The 26849-nt window shown below is 44.3% G+C and overlaps 2 protein-coding genes across 5 annotated transcripts in view; both read left to right on the forward strand.

The window, feature by feature from the left end:
- LOC126486852 (adhesion G-protein coupled receptor F2) overlaps positions 1-10566 on the forward strand; it is a 39632-nt gene extending 29066 nt beyond the window's left edge. For all 3 annotated transcript variants that reach the window (XM_050119355.1, XM_050119354.1, XM_050119356.1), the window contains 4 exons: positions 115-156; positions 2843-2902; positions 5047-5123; positions 6329-10566. In XM_050119355.1, coding sequence (XP_049975312.1) covers positions 115-156; positions 2843-2902; positions 5047-5094 — 150 coding nt within the window. In that variant the 3' untranslated portion in view covers positions 5095-5123; positions 6329-10566. The remainder of the gene's footprint in view (positions 1-114; positions 157-2842; positions 2903-5046; positions 5124-6328) is intronic.
- A 987-nt stretch (positions 10567-11553) lies between these two features.
- Positions 11554-26849, forward strand: part of LOC126486853 (adhesion G protein-coupled receptor F4) — a 30394-nt gene continuing 15098 nt past the window's right edge. Inside the window, exons 1-5 of one of the 2 annotated variants that reach the window (XM_050119358.1) lie at positions 11554-11859; positions 21539-21653; positions 21800-21908; positions 22779-22833; positions 26584-26735. In XM_050119358.1, coding sequence (XP_049975315.1) covers positions 21822-21908; positions 22779-22833; positions 26584-26735 — 294 coding nt within the window. In that variant the 5' untranslated portion in view covers positions 11554-11859; positions 21539-21653; positions 21800-21821. The remainder of the gene's footprint in view (positions 11860-21538; positions 21654-21799; positions 21909-22778; positions 22834-26583; positions 26736-26849) is intronic. The other variant, XM_050119357.1, reaches the window with a different exon arrangement.

The raw sequence follows: 26849 nt of genomic DNA on the forward strand, positions 1-26849 counted from the left end.
TAGGGATGAGCGGAATAAAGCTCTTGTAACAATGATGTGACAAATGTTGTGTTTGGTACTCTGACCATCATCATTGTATTGTAATGCATCTTCTTCCCTCTCCCTCTTTTACAGGGCTTCTTCATCCTCATGTTTGGAACAATCCTGGATCCAAAGGTATTGTGTGTGAGCCATCCTTGGTTTTCCTGGGTTGCGTACTTGACCTGAAATCTGCTGACTTGTGAAGAACACTTATTGAACTTTGACCTCAGGCATCTCTGTGCAGCCCCCTGAAACAGAGCATCATTTAAAAAATGTTCTGAGATTTTATTTATGTATATGAGTGTTTGCCTGAAATGATGTCTGTGCACCAAGTGTTGTAGTGTCTGCAGAGCCCAGAAGGTGTTCGATCCCCTGGAACTAGAGTTACAGAAGGTTGTGAATTGTTACATAAGTGCTGGGAATTGAATCCTGGTCCTCTTAAGAGCAGCCAGTGCTCTTAATCCCTGAGACATCCCTCCAGCCCCATCAGGGTTCTTTTAATGCAGGTGATTCTTATCATCGTCCTTCAAGCTCTTCTGAGGAGCACATTTCCTTACAGTAGCTCTAAACCTCAAAACAATCGAGGGGTTTCTATTCTCTCTTTGAGATGAGAAAAGAGAGACACAGGGTGAAGAAACAGTTTCCTCAAGGTCCTGCTTTGATTTCTAATGGCAGAAATGGAATTTTTAGTTAAATCTCACAGTCTTATTTTGGGAGGATATCTCTCGGATTGGAAGGACGTGTGCCAGAAATACAGGACTGCTCAACGAGGGATGCCAAGCAGTTCAGTTCGAGCACTCACTTGGTGGCTCACACATCACTCCAGTTCCAGGGCATCTGATGCCTCCTTCTGGCCTCTGGGGGCAGTGCACACACACGGTGCAGATCCATTCACACAGGCAAATGAGCCACAACTACAAAGTAAAAAGTTAAGGGAAAAATGAGCAACACCAGAACAAAATTGGAAGCAAAATACCCGTGTCCACTTTAGGGTATCAAGCTTTTAAAGTATTGATGTTATTGAAGTTACCATCAAAGATATGTGAATAGAATTTTTTTTTTTAAAAAAAAATTCCTCTCATTGCCTTACCAACATGCTGCATCACTCTGGAAGTCACTCAGCAGTGACACAGACTTATCCTTGGAATTTATATATGTAGATGGCCTCAGGCTTACAACGTTCCAACTCATAAGCCTTTGAGTTTATCATTGTGCAAAACGGTACTGACTCAGAGGAGACACCACTTGAACCGAGCTCCCTTCCTGGGCTAATGTCATGTAGCACATACACTCTCACCAGACTGGCAGTGGCAGCAAGCCACAGCTCTGAGGCAGCAATGAGCTTACTATGGGAAACAGTCAACACTCTACAGTGTCACAAAGCTGTGGTGTTCAGTAGACAGGTACACCAAGTGCAGTTCTGACTTAAGATATTCTAAGCTTACAACGGGCTTGTTTTGAGGCAACCCTCCCCCACCTTCACAAGGAATGTCTCAATACTAGTCTTGCTCCACAGTGCTTGTGAGTCCCAGATTTAAACGAGAAAGTGTAAAGCAACTTTATAGGTGCAAAGACACAGGAAGCATTTACAGTACCCCACAGTCAGAGTTGCTGGGGTTGTGTGTCTACTGACCTGATGCCATAACTAATACACAGAGTCAAATAATGGCAGCAACCTTTCTCTGTGTGTCAGAGTTAGGTGCAAAGAATTACAAGCTATGCAGTCTCTGTTAAGATCAGAATCTCTTCTTTAAAATTGAAATGTAAAAGACATATACAGGAAGTGTCATAGGGCCCGACATGACTAAGGGATGCAAAGGGATGTGCATGAGGAGTCCTGGAAACCCCACCAGCAGTTGAAAACTGAGCGTATTTTTCAAAGTGCACTTACTACTAATGTGCACAGCATGCAATTATATGAAGCGAATATTGTGCAATTATGAAATACAAAATTTTAAAAAGGGTCAGAGTAGAAATGCCAAAAGACGTTCCAAAATGGCCTCCAAGATCCCCCTGGATGCCAGGAGCCCCTCCCTCCCTTACAAACTTGCAGCAAAGAGTTTACATCTTCACAGGGAGCGATGAAGTCTCCCTGAGCTTGGGGGGCTTTCCAGGGCTTTAGTGTGGAGACAATGTATGTAGGGCCTCAGAAAGCAGCATTTTCCATGGCAGAAGGGAGAAAGGAAGGGAAAAGGAAAGGGTTGGGGAGGGAGGCAGGAAGGTTTACAGTGGATGGACATGAATCCCAGACTGGATCTGGATCTGTGCAGCTGGCTCAGTTTGATCTTGGAGTTTCAGCTTCCTCAGCAGTATAGTGGGGACAACAGTATCTATGTCTGAGGATTATCTCCTTCCTAAAATGGGATGGCAGACAGGAGAAACACCGTAAAGTTATAAAGTTGTCACTATTGTTATGATTTCCTGAGTCTGGACCCACTGATGACCTTGTGTGGTACTTTTTCCCCTCCTTTATAGAAGTTTTGAATAATTCCAAATGAGATGCAATTTGGGATGTGATGAACCACTTTAATGGTTCAAAAAATAATGTCAAAGCTGTAATTAGCATCCCTGAGCTTGCGCAAACTTGCCTCATAGCCACTGAGTTCATGTTTAAGACCAGGGACCCATGCCTGCCAGAGAAGCTTTCTCTCTCTGCCCCTCCTCGTCTCCTGGATTTTCTCTAGCTCACTCCACTTGTTACTGACCCACCAAAAGGACCCAGCTAGCCACTTGTGTCCTTGTCACAGTGTTAGTCACATCCAAGCACACAGCTAACTTCTTATAAACGTTCAATTGCTAACCCGTTTTGTTAAATTTCCAGATAAGAGAAGCCTTAAAGAGTCGAGTAATGTCTGCCAAATGGGCCTCCAGAGCATCAGAGGTAAGCACTTTGTGTTTTCATTTGGCAAGGGAATGGTGTAAACCCTTCGGTGGCGAGTTTTTCTGGGTGGGTCCCTCTTGGAGCTGTTCAGAATTTTTATGGAGTATGATGTCTGAATATGAAGGCGAAAGTCAGTTTAGATCTATAAAGAGGGGTGACAAGGTGGCAGGTGCTGTAGGTGTGAAACAGGAAGCAGGTCACTACAAGGAGCAATGAAAGGAGATGAAGGGTTTCAGTCTCCCACGACAGCCTGCTGGTTCTCTCTGATACTGCTCAGGTGGTCACGGGCAACATGTGAAAATTCTAGGGATGCACACGCTGAAACCCAATACAAAGGACTTCCCAGGAGCTTGATTAGCAAGGAAGCAGTTGCCATGGTTACCAGAATGGCATAGGCACAGGGCCAGTTCAGGGATGTGGATGTGGCGGAGGTGCTCCAGGCATTGTTGGGGGACTGGACTGTGATATGCCTTTACCTTACCCTCTCTTTCTATAATTAATTTATAAACTTCATTGTGATGCCAGGCTGTTTGGGGTGAGGGAAGAACTGGCAATGTTTTGCATGTTAGCAAAAGGGACTCAGGCTTGACCTCAGCAACACGCCAACAACAGAAGGGCATCTGTGGCTTTGATTTGTCACCTGCCATTCTCTCTCTCTGTCTCTCTCTCTGTCTCTCTCTCTCTGTCTCTCTCTCTCCTCTTTTTCTTTAATTTTAGCCAAACTTTGTTCAACTTCTTAGTCCTTCCTGGGAGATTACTGATTTCTTTATGCTCTCTCCCATCTAAAAAAGGGGGCAAACTTACTGAGAGCAGACATGTCCTCCAACAAGGCTGCACCCCCTAATCCTGTCAAAGAGTGCCACTCCCCGGTGACCAAGTATTCAAACCTATGAGCTTATAGGGGCCATTCTCATTCAAACCACCAAAGGCTCTCTTCTCGAACTTGGCCTGATTATTTCAAATCCCTTCTAAAATAGTAGCCTTGGTTCTTTCCTCATGTGTTTTTAGAACGATCTGTTCAGGCCACCATAGGGATATTCTGGCCATTGAGGCCTAAGACAAACAGTCATTTTCTCTATCTCTCTGGTTTTTATGTAAGTCAGAAAGACACCTAGCCCTTTATTATTGTTGATGGTCCAAGTCAGTGGTTTTTGATGTTGGCCGTATCTAAGAAATATCTTGGGAGCTTAAAAATCAAAAGCAAACAAAAAAATAAATAAAGAACCTACACCAAACCACAACCCAGGCCTCACTCAAAAATTAAAGCAGAAACTCTCAAGGCTTGAGCCTACGCATTTACTTTAAGCTCTGCAGTGATTCTAGTGTGCGGCCAGGGTTAAAAGCCTCTGGTCTAAGTACAACATATATTTACCTTTCATCTTGCATTTCTTCCTTCATTCTGCTCGGCAGCTCTAGGCCATTGCCTGTCATTAGCTTTACCACCCTTGCCCAAGTACAGAAGCAGGGCTACCCATCCATTTAGCTGTTCTGCTTTGAAGACCACTAATCCTTGGTAGCAATCTTCTACAGTCCAGATTTATGTCACCCTTTAAGTCACCTACCTGGACAGGACCAGTCCCAGTTCCCCAACACCTAAGACACCATGTGTTCTTGTGTTCATATTGTAGCTGACAAGATGAACTAGCCTACGCTCATGTAGCCACCTATCTGCCAATGTTTAAATGTCTTGCTTTTTTAGACCACATACGTCTAAAACATACACAAAAGGTATAGGGGAACGTTAATGTTGAGGATCTCAGTAGAAAAGCTGTTAAGAAACTGAGGCAGGACACCAGGTTCCTTTCCTCTCCCCCTCTCTATCCCTTCTCCTCTTCCTCCCCCTTTTCTCTCTTCTCCTCTACCCTCCTTTCCCTTCCTCCTCTCTTTTTTCTCCTTTCCTCCTCCTGCTCCTCCTCCTCTTTCTTCTCCTCTTTAGGAATTCTCTTGGTGCCAGTTATGGTGGAGCGGGACTCCTTGGACAAGCCTGTTGCTAGGTTGTTAGTTTTAATATGAAGAGGAAAGGGAGGAGGTGATATGAAAGGGTAAAATATTTTCCCATGCCTCGGGTTCTCTGTGTGCCCAGAATCACCGTGATAAGTGCAGACTGACTGGTACCGATAAATGCAACATTTTGTCTTCGACAGGATCTTTCTTCTGAATTCTCTTGTAATCCCACCAAAGGGCCAAGCTAACAGAGCAGCATGCATCCCTACCATGGGAGGTGAGTATACAGCAAGAGAGCCTAGTCTCTAAGCATGCTTCGTGTTTATGGCATTTCTTTGATTATAATTAGAAATAAATTCTCTTGATTCCTGTCTTGGCAAGGCACATTTTTAAATTCTTAGGTTACTGACTTTTCGTCCCAGGAGACAACAAAGCATATCTGCGAAGGCTCCTGACCTGGCCTGGATGTGCTTTAAGGGGTTGAGTAGGGATCGCCTCTCTTCCTGGCTCTCTCTTCTCCATGTCTTGTTTTCCGCTCCTAGGGCATCTTGCATCATCAATATACTGTGGTCCTTTTTCTTTCTTTCTTTCTTTTTTTAGTGTTAAAAGGTCAAGAAATTATGACTGACAATATGGGGGAGACTCCTCAGGGTAGTGATGTAGTCGCTGGACAGTCATAGGGAGCTAGAGTTAGAGAAAGGAGCCACAGGAGGAATTAATTCAGGGCCACAGAGAGGGACACGGTAACTCAGGTTTGGAGGACGGCCAACTAGCTGCAGACGTGTACAGGCTCCAGAACAACAGTGTAGAAGACGGAGACAAACACACAAGCATACTGGAGCACATATAAATGTACTGAAGTACTCACAGAGATGGGAAGTGTCCACAGAGAGATTGAGGGGTATATAGGGAACTCAGAGAAATGCAGACTGACTCAGAGAGGGTGATAGACACACAGACCACGACTCACAGAGTGCAGAGAAACAGGGAGACACAGAGAGAGGCACTGTGGTATGAAAAGAAAGTCGCCCATCCCCTACTCCAACACATCCAGGCTCCAGCAGCCTTCATGGCCTTGACAGTGGTCCAAGGCCTTGTAGAAAGAAATAGTACTGCTGAGAGGAGTTATAGTTCAAAGGACATGGGTTCAGTTGCGTGTAACACGTGCCTCTGTAATCCCAGCACCTGGGAGGTAGAGGCAGGAGGATCACCACTATGACATCATCCTCAATTACATAAAAGGTTTGAGGCTGTTCTGTGCTACCTGAGATCTTGTCTCACCCTATTTCCAAAATGAGGTGGTTCATGTTACAGAAAGGCCAGGCTTACAACTCAGCACCTGCAGGGAATAGAGGAGGACAATTTCCTGCGTCCCAAAGAGCCTTATAGGAAGAGATTGTCCATCGGGCAGCTGGTCACTGTGCAAAGCATTCACATCTTGCAACTTGTATGTTTAAGCTGTGATTTTCTCTTCTTGACAAGGTTGCTCATTCCTGGAATGGCAGTGCCTGAGGAAGCATGCACTTCATTCCTGTCCTCTTGCCACTGAGTACTTCGACTGAAGCCTCTACCCTGCAGAGCTGATGGAGGAGGGGGTGACATGTGGAAGGCCCCTCTGTCAAAGCTGTTCTGTGCTTCTAAACATGTCTTGCCCACCAACTGCAAATCTACATACGACACACTAAGCATCCACAAGGGACAAGAAGACAAAGTGGGTATCAACAACAGTGTCTCACTGGTGCCTCCACCTCCACACTGCTGGGTCATATTTATCGTCAGGGAGAAAGCTCGGCTTTTCTCAGCAAAGGTGGCCTAGGATGCAATGTGTTGGATTCTAAAGGAGAGTTCTCAAGAATAGTCTCCAACAGTCGGACTGACTCTAAGTAGCTCCCAGCTGGTTCTGTGGAGAAGGACGCCTACTGCCAGTATGTTCTACTTTTCCAAAATCAAACCGATTAGATGGTCAAGTATGGCTGGGGTCTGAATGCAACTTCTTGGATGGTGAACCAAGAGAAAACTGTAGAGTGTTGGAATTGGACATGATGTCTGTTTTAAGATGCGGTGGAAAACTGGAGCTGTGAGTCACGGCTCTGCTAACCTGGGCCAACTCTGTTGGCTTCCAGGGCTTCACTTTGTAGGCAGAAGTTTCTGTCACATCTGGTTCTGTGGCCATTTAGTCCCAAATAAACACGCAGAGGCTTATATAATCTATAAATTGTTTGGCCTATTAGATTAGGATTATTATTAACTAGCTCTTACAACTTAAATCAACCCATAATTCTTAACGATGTTTAGCCATGTGGCTTGGTACCTTTTCTCAGTAAGGCATTCTCATCTTGCTTCCTCTGTGCCTGGCTTGTGACTGCATCTCTCCTTTCCTCTTAAGAGAATTCTCCTACTCTGGTTGCCCTACTTATACTTCCTGCCTGGCTACTGGGCAATCAGCAATTTATTAAATCAATATGAGTGACAAATCTTTAGAGTATACAAAAATATTGTCCCACAGTATTCCTCCTTTTTCTCTTTTCAAAACAAGACTCTGAATCTAATCTCCTTTGTTTAGCTTTTTTCCCCCTGATCATTATCCATAACAACTTGTAACCAACACTCTAAACAAAGACAAACATCAACAATCCATTTATTGGGAATGTGGGCATACTTTTCTAGGCTACTTCTGGCTAACTGAGAGTGCTGATAATCTTATATGGACCCAAAGAAAATTTAAGATTATGGTCAAGTCCTGACTGGAGCATTCTGGAGTATTCTGTGAGACTGGATCATCTCAACTAGCAGTCTTGAGATTGTTCTGGATGTAGAACTCAGAGAGAACTGCAACAGAGGTGCTCTGAAACATTGGATTATCTGGGCCATCTGTTCCTATTGGAGATTTTTCAGGGGATCTTCCTTGATCAAACCTTATTTTTCTTTTTTCTTTCTTTCTTTTTTTTTGGGGGGGGGGAGGGGGTTTCGAGACAGGGTTTCTCTGTGGTTTTGGAGCCTGTCCTGGAACTAGCTCTTGTAGACCAGGCTGGTTTCGAACTCACAGAGATCCGCCTGCTTCTGCCTTCCAAGTGCTGGGATTAAAGGCATGTGCCACCACTGCCCGGCCCAAAGATATTTATTTATTTATTATGTATACAATATTCTGTCTGTGTGTATGTCTTCAGGCCAGAAGAGGGCACCAGAACTCATTACAGATGGTTGTGAGCCATCATGTGGTTGCTGGGAACTGAACTCAGGACCTTTGGAAGAGCAGGCAATGCTCTTAACCACTGAGCCATCACTCCAGCCCAAACCTTATTTTTCTTAATCCAGAATGAATCTATAGCCTCTCATTTCCTGTGGAAACAAAAGCAAGATCTTTTCTCCAAAGTAACATTATCTTTTAACTTAAATTTTAGCTCAATCGGTAGAGCATGAGACTCTTAATCTCAGGGTTGTGGGTTCAAACCTCACATTGAGTGCGAAGTGTAACACAAATTAAAAAAAAAAAAACAACCCAGAGTCAGATATTGGGGTTCAACCTGAAGATCAGAAAAGCAAAGCAGCTAAGAAATACTCAGACTGAAAAAGCGATCCTGCCTCCACGCATCCTCAGAATGAGACTGATGGGGACATATCTCCTCGTGTCTTGTATTCCTCTTTAGTGCTGGGATTAAAGGCATGCACCACTACTGTCCCACTTCTCTGGTGAAGTAGTGTGGCTACTGGGACTGAAAGTGTGTTTCACCACTGCCTTGTCTGTAAGCCTGACCAGTGGGGCTGTTTTATTTTCTGATCTTCAGGCAAGCTTTATTTGTTAAAATACAAATGAAATATCAATAAACTACTTTCTGTCCCAGAGCATGGGGCCTCTGAGGGGCTTTTTGTTTCCACCTTCAGACACGAGAGGCTGCTGAAACCTGGATGCGGGGAGAGGAAATATCATATGTCAAGCCCTGTGATGCTCATTTTCCTAGCTGCATGTAAACACATTCAATATTCAAAGCAGATGTCACCTAGACGTCTAGGTGTAAAACACCTAGGCTAGAAGGCCTCTCTGAAGCAAGCCCACAGGTGGCTGTCCCAGAAGAAAAGCAAAGGTTGAAGAAAGAGGGACCCAGACAGATGCCCACATTGTCCTATGTAGAGGCCAGTATTATTGATGTTCTGTTACAGATGGGAGGCTGGGCATGGTGGGTACTCCTGGAATTCCAGCACCTGGGAGGCAGAGACATAGAGAGATGCTCGGAGTTCATTTTGGTTTACATGGTGAATTCTAGGTGAACTAAAGCTAAAGAGTAAGATCTCGTCTGATAAAATAAATACCCCACACAAAATAAAAACAGAACAACAAACAAAACTACAAAAAAAAAAAAAAACAACAGCAAAAACCCAACTAAACCCAAACAAAACACACATGGGAAAGCAAGGCTCACTCTGTGGGGGAGTAGCTCTCCTCCTTTCCATGAATCAGAGGTGGTCTAGTCAGCTACTCTCCAGCATATCCCTGGATCTCTTTAGATAAAGAAGATGGGGAGACATAGGGCTGGGTTCTCCTCAGTGCAGGTACCACAGCATCATGAACTAACTTGCTCAAGGTCAATGTAGTGAAGTCAAGATGAAGTCTCATGTAACTAGACAGGTGGAAGAACGCTAAAGTGCACAAAACTTGGAAAAGACCAAGTATTGTCCATGTCAAGATGAGAACTCCGAGCCCTGGGGGCGAGGGAGGGAAGCATGTCTTGTTGGTATTACACATGGAGCAGGTGCATCTGACTGGGAAGCACTCAGTTCAGGTGCAGACACTCTGCGACAGAGCGGTGATATCACTAACCAAGAAAGGCCAGTGGATGCTAACAGAACCACTCCGGCATTCCTGGGGAATTTCCTCAAGAACGTGCCCTCTCTCCTGTAGCCATAAATACACACTTCAGCATCTTGAGAGATGTCAAGGGACTACCCCGACCCTCAACAGAGACACCTGTAGTACGCTTCTCCATCTCGCAAAGACGTGGTGTGGTCAGGTGGTTCAAGGAGACATTGCTCTGAAGCAGTTTTGTGGCCCTCCTTGGAAAGTCACTTAAATCCTTTAGAATTTTGTCTTCTCATTTCTAAGTGAGGCTACCTCCTAGGACTAGTGTAATGATTCTAAATAGTAAAGTATTTATACTAGTGTTTGGAAATAATAATTGCTCATTAAAATGTTAATTTTATTACAGTGCCTGTGAATACATGCACATGCATATAAATACACACACACACACATAAACACAACCATGGCCTCTGGCATGATTGTGAATGAAGATAACCCTCATGGGAGCAAGTTAATTGACTTCTAAATAAAACAATGAAGCACTTGACTTTTTTCTGTGTAACATTAGGGTTACGAGCCAGCAAAACCCACTGAGGCTCATGGAACGAGTCTGTTACCTAGTGCTGCCTTACCCTAATGCATAGTTCCACTCCTGAGGAACAAGTTTGTCTACTGTGGGACTCTACTCATTCTGTGGTGTTTCCAAGCCTGGCTTTCCTTTCTGCCTTCTCTGAGGGGTCTTCCCTGACTGGTACCCCCCACATACTTTCCTATAATATTTATATCTGCGATGTTCACTGTTCATTAGCAGTTTCTGTGCTAGAGAGTTTGTTTGGTTTGGTCTTTTTTCTCTCTGCTTTCTTTCCCAGATAAGGCTGCGAATCTTTAGGAAGAGGCTGACATATTTGATAACCACTTTGTAACTTTCCTCTGCGTGCTGCTAGGGCAACCGAGTGTCTTAGGCACAGAGTATGTTCAGTAAATATGCATGTTCAATAAAGTCCTTTGATAACACAGCCACTTGAGACGGTGTTTCTCTTTTCCGCGTCACAAACGACCCAGTACTTAACGAGTGACCTACTTAGAGCTGACCCAGTTCTACCAACGTTGCTTCCTTGACCTGCGCTGCTATAAGTTGTGGAACCCAACGGCCCCTCACTTATCTCTCTTTTATGTTATGCTCTTCTGACTTCTAAGCGGGGGATTGCAGCACCTGGGGAAAGAAAGGTTATACACAGGAGACATCAGCATTAGCATATGTGGGGCTCTGCTGCTGAGGCCACTGATCCAGACTGGTTGGTCAGCTGGAAGCTGGGTCAGGAGAAGCTTTCTGCACGTGGAGACTACCTTCTGGCACGGCATTACCGATGAGAGTGGATATCCACAAAAGAACTTCTCATCCTATTCCTTACAAAGAAAAGACCAAGGAGGTAGGGCCGGCAAGACAGTTCGGTGGGGAAAGGCAAAATGCCACCAAGCCTGACGACCTGAGTTTGATTCCTGGGCCTCATGATTCCTGAAAGTTGTTCTTGACTTTGACATGTGCCATGGCAACCATGCACACACACACACACACACACACACACACACACACACACAATTAGTGAAATAAAAAAGAAAGAAAGAAAGAACCATAAATCATAAATCTTTCTGGCGCCAAGGTAGAGACTAGCTTATAATTTCCTGGTCACTTTCTCGGTCAGTTTATCTCCAAATTCATAGGTAGAGTTAAAATACAATAATAGTCTTTTGAAACCATAAACAATAGTGGTACAACCTCGCATGTTGTCACCCTGGTTTTAATTACAACAAGGACGATGCAACCCAGACTCCCATGTGATCATCTGAGATAAAGAACTGAAGGACAAACAAGTGACTCACTTCAATGGATTCGCTTCAGACAAGAGAAACCTGTAATTTCTCCTAGGCGTGCTTGACAGATTCACTGTGGGGGTGAATCACAGCCTCACACAAGCCTCGAGGTTGTGGGCTGGCTTGCAGTGACCAGATTGGCTTCTCACTACCGGCAGTTGCTTCTCACTTGGGCCTCCGGGACTACCTTTTCAAAAGATGAGATGGGTCCCTGTCACTGACGGATGCTGGAGTCGTCAGTCTGGTGTGGACATGTGATGGTCGGGCACCATGGTGGGCAGTGCAGTGCTGACTTCCCTACCAGGTGACTGTCGGTCTCTGGGCTGCTAGACTTCTTCCTGGACGCGTGAGTACTGGCCTGTGCTATCACCTCTTTCCCATAAAGAGTTGGTTGTTTGCTCTATCTGTTCCAGAACAGGGGAAAATGTATCATCTGGGATGGTGTTTTCCAGAAGGCTCGGTTCCACAGTGTCCCCTCGCTAATGCTTTTGAATTTGGCCAGCTCAAAGTTATAGTGTCTGTTTCGTATTTGTTTTTCTCCGAGGAGTCATCTGTCAGCCTTGATTTGCTCATTCCTTGGAGTAAAACTGCAAAGTGTCTTGCCAATTAGACTCCTGGCCTCTGCACTGTCTCCGTGCCAGATAAATTTCAAGTCCCTTAAGGTGGAACGCAAAGCGTTAAACTTCTAGTTTCTTCTTTCCATGAACCCGACAAATTGTCTTAATAGCAATGTAAAAGAAAGCCCTACGTACTATGACTGCTGGAAACCCTTCCTACAGTGTCCCCCCTATTTTGAGTGGTCAGTGTGGGTTTCTAGAAGGCCTGTGCCCTGGACTCAGAGGGAAGCTGCAGGAGCTTTGGGCTCTCGCTTTATTGGGTGTTGTATTGCTGTCTACATGATTAGTGTTGGCACTCCGGTGAGCGTCCTTCACAGCACAGAGAAATTTCCAGCCCCAATAATGGCTCTATAATTATTTAAATAGCAGAGATAGTCCGAGAGATGAAGATGCCTTCCAACGCTGAAAATTTGTGCTTCTTGAGAGATGTCAGAATTTGGGTTTAGCTACAAAGTGGTGGATAGACGCCATCTAAAATAGCCAACAAGAGATGGGTCTGGTTTTATTTCTGGTAGTTCTCTTTCTACCAAGGCTCTGTATCTCATACATGGAGAAAGAGAACCAGTAGTTTTTTCTTTTGTCTCTTAAAGACAAGTCTGTAGATTCTGTTATTGAGGTCAAAAGATAAACGAGTCATTTAGCCATCTGATGTTATAGCGAAAGTTCTAGTTACACAACCAAGAATAGGAATATATGGTTATGGAATCAGGCTGAGGGGAGCAACACACATGCATGTTTATGTGCACGCACACCACACACACACACACACACACACACACACACACACACACACACATACACACACACCCCTCTCACTCTCGAGTTCCTTATCCTCCAGTTAACCTTTCTGAATTGGTCATTCCCACAAGACAGTAGGATCTGTCAAGCACTATGAAGCCAGTTGCTGTCTACAAGGTTAACAGACAGAGAGAATGTGCCTCCCTCTCACCCTGTGCACATCGCTGGAGTAGGGAGATAACCAACAAGGCTGAGTTCACATGCCAGTCATCCTTCACCACTGTCTACTTTACACTTCTTGGACTGACCTTTTTCTTATTTTCTTTGGGATCCCGATGATCTTCGCAGGCATGTTGAGACGGGTGCGGAATGCCTCGGTGAGCGTGAGTCACCCTGCAGCTCCTAGCTCCACTAGTCAGAGACAACAGTGAGATCCAGGGCCCAGAAAGACCGGTTATCATTTTCAATTACAACTCACTCAGAAACTCAGTTGTACGTGCAAGGAAGATGGAGCAAATAGGAGGCAGTGTTCAGGAACATACAGTCCTCCCGATTTGTCTAGCGCTTTGTAATTCCTGACTTAAAATGGAGATAGCACAGAGACACATGTGCAGCCAACGCCACTGTGACCTCATCCTGCCTCCCTTCCTCCCTCCCTTCCCTTGCCTTCTCTTTTCTCCTTCTCCTCCCTTGTTTCACCCTTTTCTTCCCCCTCCCTTCTCCCTTCCAGATCTCTTCCTACATGAAACTTTATAAACATTTTTTTTTAAACCAGAGCCCAGATGGTACAACAAAATGGAGGCCTGATGAGAGGGAGAACAATTCTACAAAAGTAAGCAGGTTCCAAAATTATCAGAAATTTCCAGTGCCAGGGCCTCCTGTGTCTGTGTGCCTCATGCCTACATCTTTAATCGCAGGGAGGATCCTATGTTGAAACCAAGCACATGGGTCAGTCACTCTTATTTCCCAAATGACTCGAAGTAGCAACTACCTACACAGCATTTGAGATGGTGTAACATGCAGGAGACCGTTTGTGCAAATGCCTGGCCATTTTTCTGGCAAAGACCAATATGTAGGGATTTTGGTGTCTGAAGGAGTCTCCCAAGGGGCACCTGCCTGCTCACCCACGCGCTTCTTGAGGACAGAAGCGTTTCCTCAGGATCTTAGAGCCAAACCTTCAGATGCTGGGCTAGGATCTTCATTTGCACATTCAATCTGCAGGGTCATTTGCTCCCTCTTTCATATATTCAGCAAGGGTTTCCCACTCTGAGTGGATGCTGAGTTGGCCGAGGACAGAGAAAGGGGAGATGTCCACCTCTTGACTAACAGGATTGTCTTTTATCATTAGTTGAGGCCTGCTTTCTCTCAGCTTCTCTTGACCCACTGTGATCAGAACTCTTCTGCAGGGGTGTGTGAAATGTTCAGGACAGTAACTAGGTTGGGAGGGGTAGTTACTTAGATACCCCACTCCGGGCCGGCTAGTGGATTTAGTTGTATTTTCCCCTTAAGCCTTTGAGGCCAGCCCATGTGATTTTCTCTCTGTAATCACCAGGTTACACCAGGGAGCCTGGCTGTATTTGGCAGCATAGAATTGCTGTTTATTATTGTGTGAGAAGGGAAAGTGGATGGCGGAGGGTAATTCACGCTTTTATCAGGGTGTAGGAGAGGCAAGCTGCTCCGGGGAAAGGAGAGACCTGGACTGTGCTTCAATTACTTTTATAGGACCCGAGAAACTGCCATGCTAGGTGGCTTGGCTGCTTTTATCACTAAAATTAGTACCTTGTTCTGTTCTCTCTGTGAATAAGGTGTGGGTCTGCCCTCGCTGGTGGGCTGGTAGAGAAACCAGAGAGAGGTTCTTCGCGAATGACAAGTGACTCGCTATTGACGTCATTGCTGCCGATGACCTCAAACTAAAGGTCTTTGGTGTTTTGTTTATTCCTCAATGTTCATTTCTGATTCTGCCCTTCCTTCTTGTGTTTTTCCAGAGCTTTGGCATGAGACACCCAAGTGCCTCCTGTGAACAAACCAACATAGGGACGGGCATTGGCAAGATGCTCAACTAATACACCCTGGGTCCGAACCCAGATATCGCAGCGTGTTTTTCTCTAAGATAGCATGCTTCTCACGTGATAGCAATTTTCTATTCCTCAAGGCATTTTAAATGATTTATCTTTGTTTCTAATTATGTGTATGCCTGTATGTGACTGTGTATAAGTGAGTGCAGGTGTCCACAGAGCCAGGTTTCTTAGAGCTGGAATTACAGCTGTGAACCATCTGGCCTGGATCCTGGGAACTGAACCGAGATTCTTTGCAAAAGCAGTAAAGGTTTCTTTTCTCTTGAACCTTGTTGGTATCCCCCTCAGGATGTTTTTTTTTAAAGAGCATGTAGAGGTGTTTTGCTTGCATGTAAGTCTGTGCACCATGTGTGTATAGTATCTGCAGAGACCAGAAGAGGGCCCCTGGGACCCGAGCTACAGGAGGTTATGAGCTGCCATGTGGATGCTGGGAATTGAACCTGAGTCTTCTGAAAGAGCAGTCAGTTCTCTTAACCTCTGATCCACCTACTCAACCTCTCCTCAGTCCCTGAGGCATTTTTTTGCATATTTTGGTAAAATCTGGATGAAACAACTGTTTCTGAAAACGATTTCACCTTGTGCACGTGTATGTGTGTACCTCTATATGTGTTGCGGGCAAGAGGGAGTCAGGCATAGTATATTTTGCTCCCTAGGTTGAGTTGATACAATGGGAAACGAAGATGCCACAGAATGCCAGTTTAGAGCATTTAATCCAATGCTCATGAAACCCACACTGCCTACCAGAGGAAAACAGACAGAGCTCTCAAATTCAGAGAAGAGCGAAGCCAGCGGATATACATGCCCTTGTGGCTAAAATTTTCTTTTGTTTATTTTCTTTCTTTTATTTTTGGTGCCCATTGCAGCAAATGGTTGAGAAAAGAATTGGTGGGTAACAGAAAACTGTCCCAGATAAGCATATACACTACTGTGGTACCCTGCTTATTCTGTTTTCTCCCACAGGGTAATCCCCCTCCTCTTCCCCCTCTCTCTCCCTCTCTTTCTCTATCTCCCCCTCCCCATCACATGCTGGGGATCAAAGCCAAGGCCTCTTCTAAGCTGAGTGGGTGTGTTTACCATGCAAGCACACACCTAACCCCGAATTAGGTTCCTGATTTAAGAAACCTGTGAACCATCTTTTTACTGGAGCTTCTCTGCTGCCAGACCCATGGTTCATGGCAACGAATATTAAGGATGCACGCAACCTTGGTGCCAAGCTGAATATGCTGCAGAACAGAGCTGAACATCATACATGTGCAGTGATACTTAGTGTTTACATAGCATAAGGCCTGACACTTGTCTTTGCTGAGAACCACTAAACTGTCCAGCCACGTGAGACAACCTCGGTGAGGCTCATGCCTGAGAGCTGCGCTTTGCTCATACGTGTTTTGCTCTTTTGCATGGCTTACACCTTTCTGTTGCCTTTAATGAAGCATTTAGGGTTTTTTTTTTACCTTATTAATAGATAATATGGTACATAGAAGATGGTGCTAAGGACCTGAGAGGGACTTCATTTAACGCATTTGTAGAAACTTTTCAGTTTGGAGTCATGCAAAATATAAAATCCTTTATAAGTGTAAGTTGTCCTGCATTTATTTACGGTGCATGTCTGTGCAGGTCCATGTTGCAGTGTGCATGTGAGGTCAGAGACAACTGTGTGGAGACGGTTCTCTCTTTCCTCTCTTTAAATGGGCTCTGGGATCCAGCTCTGCTCATCAGGACTGCTAACAAGGTTTCTATATGCCACGCCAACTCACCAGCCCTTAACTCACTTTAAACATTTATCAATAGTAAATCTAAGAAGGTATAAATCAAAAATATAAGCATTTCCTTCACCCCGTGACTTAAAACACTGTCCTCTGGTTGAACACTGCTTCTTCCTTTTAAAATATTTTTAATTCCCATTCTTAAAACTTATTCGCTGTTTTATGGAGCATACCAGCTCTTACACTTGGTCACGTCCGAGTTTGAGAGTGACGGTTCCTGTTCAATGCTTTCTTACAAGAACTAAAACCAACCCCGTTGATACCAACCTGAAATCATCTATATAATCTGTTCATGCCAACCAGAGAAGGCAAAACTCAAAATGCCGCGACTCCTATTGGCTAGTAGCTTTCAAATTCTCCCCTGATATTTGATGGAACTGAAAAAACTTAACATATAATAATCACGCAAATGATACATCATCACCTAGATAAATAGCACAAATGCTTGAAACTGTCCAGCTAATTGTGCTGAGTTCATCTCTGTTTCTTACCATCTTGATTATGGCCACACACACACACATACACACACACACACATTTTCTGCTGGCTACATTTTTTTTTTTTGGCTGGTAGGAATATAGAACTTGTTTCTTTACCCCACAGAGCTTCTTAAAGAGCTTGGAGATTTGTGACTGCTGGATCCGTTGCCCCCAGACACTCTCAAGAGCTCTGTGAATGCAGAAGTCCTACTGCTGGGTGTCCCCTAAGTCACCTCACATCACTGAGTGTCTTCCAGCAAGTTGGCCACCCTCCCTCTGTCTCCCTTCTCCCCTCAGTCTCTTTCTCTCTCTCCTGCCCCCTTTCTTCCCTTTCTCCCTCCTTCTCCTTCTTTTCCCTCTATTTAGTCTTTTTCTGTCTCTTTCTTTCGCCATCTCTTCCTTCCTTTCTCCCTCTCTGCCTCCTTCCTTTCCTCCTTTGACAGGAACTTCCTGTGTAGGCCAGAATGGCTTCCAACTCACAAACTTCCTGCTTCAGCAGCCCGTATACCGGAAACACCAGCGTACATCAGCATGCCTGACAACCTTGGTTAGCTTGAAACAAAATTCTTATCCTAAAAATGGTGCCAGGAAAGTAGCCCTGGTCTTGCACCATGGGACAGTTGTTATTGGTTACAAACACCTCTAGGCATTTTATCTATCCATACATTTCTCATTCTCTTTTTTCAAGGAGGAGACTTTGTTTAATCTTCAGAATTTGTTCTACATATTTGGTCCTTGGTCCTGAGTATGAGTATCTTTTTTCTCTAACACATATAACTCGAGAGGGAGATCTCATAATAATCATGAAGAAGAGTACAGAGGAAGGGTTGAAGATGGCAGGGAAAGGACAATGGCGGTCAACCTTGTAGTGACTGTCTGTTTTTTAACTGACAGCAGAGAGTGCACTAGAGGCTTGTGAGTTTGATATACTGGGTCCCAACCAGTACCGAGAAGATACCAGGTAAACTAAAGTAGCACACAAGATGAAAATACCGGGAGTATCGGTATCTGGTGGAGTGTGCACGTGTGTGGGAGAAAGGTTTCCATAATAAAATGTTTAAGGCAAAAAAAAATTACATTTCTTTCAGTTTTGTATGTAGAAACCTGTAGGCATATCTGTATTTGTACATGCAAATTGACTCATAAGGTATACTGTTTTCTATTGTGTCATGGTAACAAAAGTTGAAAGTCAGGTGTGTCTGTGAAATGTGTGGGCACTTTAAGATGACTTACACAGGTTCTTCTGGTATTTTGTTTTGTGATTGGTTAACTAACCATCACAATGTCTTCTGTGGCATTGCTCAGCACAACCTTGGAATAATTAGACACTGGGGCCTCTTCCCACTCACATGGGAAGATCATAAATTCTGTGCACACAATCCCGGTGCCCTTGCAAATTCACTGCTATTCCTCAGCCTTTGACCTCCTGCTTCTGTTTCCCTGCACAGACTTTTTATTTCTTCTTAATGTTTCCCTTTTATTGAAACATATATTTCTCATATAATATATCCTACTTTCTCGTTCTCTTCCCTCAAGTCCTCCCAGTTCCTCCTCACCTCCTTTTGCATCTGGATCCATCTCTTTTCTGTCTCTCATTAGAAAAGAAACAGGATTCCAAGGTACAAAAATAATATAAAATACAATAAGGTAAAACAAAAACTAAAACATTGGAACTGGACCAGACAATCAGAAGGAAGAAAGTCCAAGAGAAGACACATGACCAGAGACCCACTTGTTTGCACACTCAGGCACCCAACAGAAACACTAAACGGGAAGGCATGAGTACCGGTGTAGAGTCTTGCAGGTCCTCTGCATGCTGCCTCTGTCTCTGTGTTCAGATGATCTTCGATCATGTTGATTTAGAGGGTTTGGGTTTTTTTTTTACCTCCAGCTCTTACAGTTTTTCTGTCTCCTCTTGCATCCCCTGGATCCCTGAGGGAAGGGATTTGTTGGAAAAATTTCTTTAGGGGTGAGAGTTCTAGGTCTCTCACTCTCTGTACAACATCTGGTTATGTGTTTCTGTGTTTGCTCCCATCTTCTGTAGGAGGAAGTGTCTGATGATGGCTGAGCAAGTCACTGATCTGTGAGTGTAGCCGAATGTCATTAGGAGTCATTATTATTATTATTATTATTATTTTAGAGCAGTAGTATTTGGTTTTACCCTAGATCCTGGGTTTATAGTCTCTGGTTCTTGGTCACGTAAGCAGTGTCACATACGGGTTCCCATCTCGTGAGTGAGTCTTAAGTCTAATCAGAGTCAGATGTTAGTTGGTTACTCCCACAAGCTTTTCACCACTATTGCTTTAGCGTATCTTGCAGGCAGGGCGTCATGTAGATGCAAGGGTTTGTGACTGGGTTGGTGTTGACGTTTCTCTTTTCATAGTGTGCAGAACGCCTTCCTGTACTAAAGACACTGGCAGATAGAGGTGAAGGCCTTATGTAGGCACCAGTTTTACTTCTCCGTGTTCAACAAGTTGTGTAGTCATTATCTTTGGCACTGGGCCTTGCTGTGAGTTTGTCGAGAGAAACCTATAGTCTTGGAAACAGCCTGATTGCTTGGAATCCCCATGGGACCCTTTTGGCCAACAACTCAGTTAGATATAACCCAGTTTCAGTACCGAAAGCTTCATTTGCTGACAAGGGATGTCCAGTTGGGGCCCTGTCTCCCCCGTTATTGGGCGATTTCATTTAGAGATGTATATGTGTATATTTTAGGAAACATCTACTGCGTTAAGCTTCCATACTTCTCCCTCAAATGACCCTTAATTTTTGCAGTCTTTCCATATTTTCTTCTTTATCCCCTCTCCCCTCCCACTCCCCTCTGGACTTTCCTGCTCCAGCTTCATGCTTGCAATTGAGATGTGAGCTCTCAGCTTCCTGTTCCTGTACCAGTGCCTGCTGCTTGTCACCACACCCCTCCGCCATATGGTTTTGTATCCTTATGAAACCATAAACCAAAATAAACTCCTTCCTCTGTTGCCTTGGTCATTGTATTTCATTATAGCAACAGAAAAGTAACCAGTACAGCTAGTCTCTTTATTTTTACTCTCTCCCATCTGATGCAGTTTCTGGCGAATAAGAGCCACCAGATACATGCTGGTTGTCAGAATGTATCTACCTCTAAAGAGATGGATGGGAAAATAGGCTAGGTAAGGCCAGTTAATCAATAGTAGACAGGAACCTGAGACCTAGCGCTATCTCCAAAATGCAAGCTATTTTTGCTCTTCTGTGAAAAAGAGAAAAATTATAAGGAAAAGTTTTTTAAAGTGAGGGGTCTGAATTGCTCCTATCCCGTATGAAGTGCGGTGGTGATACCTTTTTAGGGATATGATTTTGGAAGATTGTTAAGGGAAAGGGCAGGAAATGCAGACATGGCCATGGAAGAGGTAATTACTCTCCAGGGCCCCCCCGTCTCTGTGTACAGTTGTTGGTCCATCTACTAGAGGGAGTCTCGGCACTTGACCTAGTAGCAGACAAGTATGCACATAAGTTTACCTCCAGCTGGATCTCTGTGAGTGACTAGAGTCTTGGTGCAGAGCAGTTGGGTTGTTGTGCCCCCCCCCCCCCCACCGTGTGCATGTGTGTGTGTGTGCACGTACCTGTGTGTGCACGGGCATGTGTGTGGGCATGTGTGCATGTGTGTATGTGTGTGTGTATGTGTGCTTGTGTGCACATACCTGTGTTTGCACGGGCATGTGTGTGGGCATGTGTGCACAGGCACGTGTGTGTGCGTGTGCATGAATGTACACACATATGTTGCCCAGTGGATGATATTTCTCCTTCTGTCACTTTGCGCTATATTTTTGAGGCAGGGTCTCTTCACTAACTCAGAACTGGCTGGCCTGGCTGGCCAGTGAGCCCCAGGGCTCTTTTAGTCTTTGCCTTCCTAGTGGTAAGGACCACAGGTGTGACTGAACCATCTTCCCAGGCTCTCTGGAAAATTTGATAAATATTGCTTTCAAGAAATTTACAGGACTGGAGTTTTGCTGAATATGTATCTTTCTGGATGCTTCCATCGTCTTCTTCAGTAGAAAGATCAATGATGAGAGAAATTCTTAATTTTTTTTTGCACTTTAACTAGATTGAAAATAGGTATTAGAGTCCTCTCCTAAGGAATGTTGTTTGGTGTGTGACCTGGTGGGCTTTTGATTGTTGTGATGAATAGCCTGACTAAAAGGAACCTGAGGAGTAAAGGGCTTATTCTGCCTTTCACACCCCAAACACAGTCCATCAAGAAGAGCAGCCCAGGCAGGAATAAAAGGCAGGAATAGGAACTGAAGCAGGGGCCATGCAGGGACGCTGATTTCTGGAATTGCTCCTGGTGATTTACTCAGTCTTTTTTATACAACCCAGGATCTGCTGAGGGCTGGAACTACTCTCAGAGGACCGGGACCTCTTATATCAATCACTAATCAAGAAAATGCCCACAGAGAAGTCCGTAGGCCCATGGGAGGAGGTCGTTTTCTCAGTTGAGTCCCTTCTTCCCCGTGGCTCTAGCCACACCAAGGTGGCTCTGTCTGGTATATACACTAAGCCTTCACCCTGCCCTGCACTAAGTAGGCCAGGTGACGTCATCACCTCCAGCCGACCCCACCTCCTTGCTTTTTGTTTCAGGGTAAAATCCCCATGTGTGAAAATGAAGGCCCAGGTGACCATCGTCTGCTCTTTACTGTTTTTTCTGACCACGGAATGTTCTCTCTATAAACCCAAGATTCACCGAAAAGTAAGTTTGTTCTCTTCCTGTGTGGTCCTACAAGAAATCCCTCAGTTCCCTTAGATGTCTTAGGTAGCTGATAAGTAACACACCAATTAAAATACAATTTTGCATGATCATAGCTTTACTCTTATTGGTGGTAATTTTCAAAGGGAGTGAACAACCACAACAAAAGTTAGGAGGCGGCACGGAACAACAGCCCAGGAGGCAGCAGCTGGGGGCGGCAGTCACTTTGCAAGCCGCGGAGATTGTGTACAGCTGCCGAGACAGGAAAGACGTAAACTGCAGCAGAACAAATTAGATTCAGATCTTACTGAGTTTTTGCTGGCTCTGGGAGTTGTTTTGCTTCACAGTCTTAATTTCTTTGTCATATATCTTTATCATATCAATTTTTATACTTTAAGGTGATACTTCCAATCCTTTACGTGAATACAAAGTTTGTGATTCAATTATTGCAAACCAGTGAACTTTGTGTTCTTTTCATCCTACTAAGGATGGATTTAGAATACCTGGGGTTTCTCCTTAACTGTATTCCATCTGGGCAGTCAGTACAGGCAGAGACTAGATTGATGGTATAATAGCCATTTCTGTGTTCTCTCTGGGTCCTTAAAGCTACAAGAGATCCACACCATCATTAACTTGACCTTCAGAGCTCAGGTGACCTTCAAGGTGAGCTCTCAGACAGTAGTGTGCCCTGACGTAGTGTGCCCTGACTTGTGTCTTCTCCAGTGAGTTCCCTCAGAACCATCTCTCGAGTCTGCCACGGTTGCCACCCTAGTCTTGAGAGCTTGTACTCTATACATTAACATGGATCCTCTAAGTTAAATTGAAATTGAAAGAGAACATCAAACGGTAATTGTTTTTGAATTTTTTTTTCAGGATAAAGATGACTTTCAAACACCTCTATGGAAGCACAAGTTTAGTCGGACGCAAGGTATGTAATGCTGTAAAATATAGTTTTCATTCATTTGGAGATGGGGCAAAAAGGGAAAAGGAGGCGGATGGTGGAAGCATCTTCAGACCTCAGGCTTACCTCCCATGATTCTCTGTGTTTCTCAGCATTGATATATTGTCTTACGGTTGGTTTCTTACGTAACTAATCAGGCGAGTTGACACATAATCACACATGCTTTAGAAGAGAAGACCGATGTCCATTTTCACTTAACAGGGAAATAAGTTTGTTAAACTTCGAACAGGCCAAGAGGACACTGCTCTTCTTTCCTCCAGAGGTATATTCAGGGTTCTTCAATGTGGGCAGCAGCACTCTTGTGCTCTGAGTTCTGGTAAAGCAAAGCAAGGCGGTTTGGTGGTGGTAAGACTGGCCGCACTCCTGGAGTGGAGGAATGAGAACATTAGCGTCACTAACATCTCAGCATCATGTGGCTTCACCCAGACATTTCAGGTCGCTGTCAGGTTTAAGGCCAGGGACACACATATCTATGCAATGTGATGTTGGATAGGGAAAGAGGGCAGAAAGGAAGCTAGCAGTTGTTGTGCAAGACACTGCTCCATGGCATACCTGCAGCAACACCATGGCATCACAGACCAGTGGATGGAGAAATTCAGTACTATTCTAGTTAATGAATTAGCCAAAGTAAGTATCCTGGATAGATGCCAAGAAAAAAAATATAAACCCTTACTTCCTTTGGCCAGGAGTGGAACTGTACCTAGAGCGATCCAGTTTATACCCTTCATTTGCTGCAAATTATTACCTCATTTTTGCTGATTTCAACACTGCAATATCTCTCAACACTTTTTCTTTCCCCTTTTTCCCCCCTCTTTTGCTTTTGGTTTTGAGACAGTCCACTGAAAGGAGTCATGGCATGAACTCGAGTAGGAGCTAAAGCAGGAACCATCCACAGAGGATGACAGCTTTCAGCCTTGCTCACCAGCTCACCCTCATCTAGTTTTTTTAGACAGCACAGGCTACCTGGTGCTGCCCACAACAGGCCAGCCTTTCCCAAATCAATCATCAATCAAGATAATTTCTCGAGTGCTGGAGCGATGGCTCAGTTTTGAGAGCACAGACTGCTCTTCCAGAGGACCTGGGTTCAATTCCCTGCATCTACAGAGCAGTTCACAACTATAATGCCAGGATCCAACATCCTTACACAAACATACATGCAGGCAAAACACCAATGCATATAAAATAAAAATAAATAAATTATTTTTAAAAATGAAGATAATATCTCACAGACACAGACAGAGTCCTATCTGTTCTGGACATGAATTGTCAAAAACAAATAAACAAAAAAAAAAAAAAACCAAAGCCAAAGCGAACAAACAGAATAAAACGTCACCACCACCACCAAAAGCTCACCGCGAAACATCATTTTGTGTTTTGGGACTTGCTGATGGCGAGTTTTCTTTTTCAAGCCATCCTCTAACAAGAATGCTGGGCTGTGATGGAGAAAATTGTTGAAATAAGTGAGGCGGGGCTGCGTCCCCAGCACCCCGGCCGCCTGCTAGCTTATGCCCCGAAATAACAACACACAAACTGTATCCATTTAAACACTGCTTGGCCCATTTCTATCTAGCCTCTTCTAGGCTAATTCTCGCACCTGGACTAATAATGTGTATAAGCACCCCAAGGTGCGCTTACCAGGAAGATTCTAGCCTACGTCCATCCTGGGTCGGAGCTGCCTGGGAGAGCGGAGCCTGGCGTCTCTGCTCCAGAGAGCAGAGCTGTCAAGTCTGACCTCACTTCCTCTTCCTCCCAGCATCCTGTTCTGTTTACTCCTCCCACCTATGTTTTAACCTATCAGGGCCAAGGAGTTTCTTTATTGCTTAACAAATGAAATCAACAGATTGATATATGACACTCCCACATCACTTCCCCTTTTTCTGTTTAAACAAAAAAAGAAGGCTTTAACTTTAACACAGCAAAATTACATATAACAAAACAGTTACCAAGTAAAAATGACAATAATCTTTATTATAACTAAGGAAAACTATAACTATAACTAACTATTCTTAACTCCATCAAAGACTCCAGAAAGATACAATATTACCTAAGCAAACAAGAAAAAAAAAAACTATCAAACTCTAGAAATGACAGAGACATCTCGCTGCCTGGACAGTCACCCAAAGTTCCTCTGTACTGTTGGGGCATCCATCTTTGGCCTACAGGCCCACAGTTTCCAGCAGACATTTCCACAAAGCAGGAAATTTCAAAGACAGTCACGATCTGCTTGTCCTGAAGAATGTCTTGCAGACTCTTTTATGAATCAGGAACCCCAAAAGGTCATCTCACCTTTAGGCAAGTTCAGCAGTTCTCTCTCTGCGGGTTCTTTGTGTCCAGTTTATGCAACAGTCCAGGCAAGAGCAGTTTCTTGCCTAAATGGCTATCAAACTCCATAAGGATCCTCTTCAATGCCCATCTTCCTCTTGAAGTAGATTGGTGCTGCCAGGAGCAGAGTGTCTCATTGTCATGAAAAGTCCTAAGTTATTAAAACATTTAATATGTAATATAAATGTTTTTTATATTACAGAAAATGTATGTGTTAGGTCGGCACTGTTCAGGCTTGAGTAAGATCAGTGTGCACTCAGTGCTGGGTACTGTGAGCTCAACTTAATGAATCAACAATACATATTAGCAATGCAAATTAAAGACTAGTCTTGACTCAGAAGTATACACAAAAGAAGGCCACAGTTGTTGAAAATATCTCATCAGTTGCTGAGAATATTATGAACAGAAATTCCCAGGAATTTCACCTTATATTCCTCTGGGAACAGTAGATTAGTGCTTGCTAGTTCAGCATTCATGGTGACTATACAGAAAGTAACCCCAGTGAATAATGACAGGGACTGCACCTCCAATGACGTAAAGGTTATGTGCATTTCCTGTGCTGTACCCACCAACTCTGTGTGTATAGCTCGGCACAGAAAGGCCCACTGACTCTTGTTCTCCGCACCTGCCAACTATCTGTCAACCACAGATGCAATCACGGTTTCTGCTCGGCTTTTCTATCTGTTATCTTTGGTTGCTGTGATAAAACACCATGACCGGAGGCAACTTCAGGAAGAGAGAGTTCCAGAAGGAGAGTCCATAACTGGTGGAGGCACGGCAGCAGGCAGACAGAGCAGGGAGCTGGGAGGTCAAACATTTTCAACCAGAGAGGGCAAACTAGAAGTGGGTGAGGCTGTACACTCTCAGTGCCTGTCATCAGGGACATAATTCCTCCAGCAACACTTGGCATCTTAAAAGCTCCATAACCTTGCCCAAACAGTGCAACAGCTAGAGACCAAACTCAAATACACTGTACAAGAGTCTTTCAGGCTCTTGCGTTCCCCGTTTTCTCTTCTTTTACTCCCACCTCAGCGGTTCTCACCAGGGATTTCTGAATACCCCGAGGACTCCTTTTCTGTCTTCTGCTCACTCTTCCTGGACAATAGCTTCACCATCAACCTTGCGGCTTTTTCTTATTGCTGGGAATGCAGTTCAGTGCCATCGCCTTGGTGTAAGAATGAACTAGATGCATTTGAACTAGATGCATTTGTCAGTGTGGAAATGGTAATTTGGCCTCTAATTTGCTGGTTTTTGTTTTTTCTTTTCCTTCCTTCCTTCCTTCCTTCCTTCCTTCCTTCCTTCCTTCCTTCCTTCCTTCCTCCCTTCCTTCCTTGTTTCCCTCCCTCCCTCCCTCCCTTCCTCCCCCGTCCTCTCTCTCTCTCTTCCTGTTTTTAGATAAATGCAGTGGAAATTGCAGCTTGACTTCCAACTGTAGCCAGAGCTGTGATCTGTATTTCCACGGAGAAATAGTATTTACATGTAATCAAGGCAAATGGCAGAAAACAACGGAAACATGCACAAGCCTCTCTGTGGACGCCCTGTTTCAGGTGATGCTTGGTACACTACCGGTGACAGGAACTAACTCTCCTGAGGTGGGGGTGGCACTTCCATTTTTTTAAAATTTATTTATTTATTAAAGATTTCTGTCTCTTCCCCACCGC

The sequence above is a fragment of the Alexandromys fortis genome, unplaced genomic scaffold (assembly GCF_014885135.2).
Source record: "Alexandromys fortis isolate MF-2015 unplaced genomic scaffold, M_Fortis_MF-2015_v1.1 scaffold_145, whole genome shotgun sequence".
In the NCBI taxonomy this organism is placed as follows: Eukaryota; Metazoa; Chordata; class Mammalia; order Rodentia; family Cricetidae; genus Alexandromys; species Alexandromys fortis.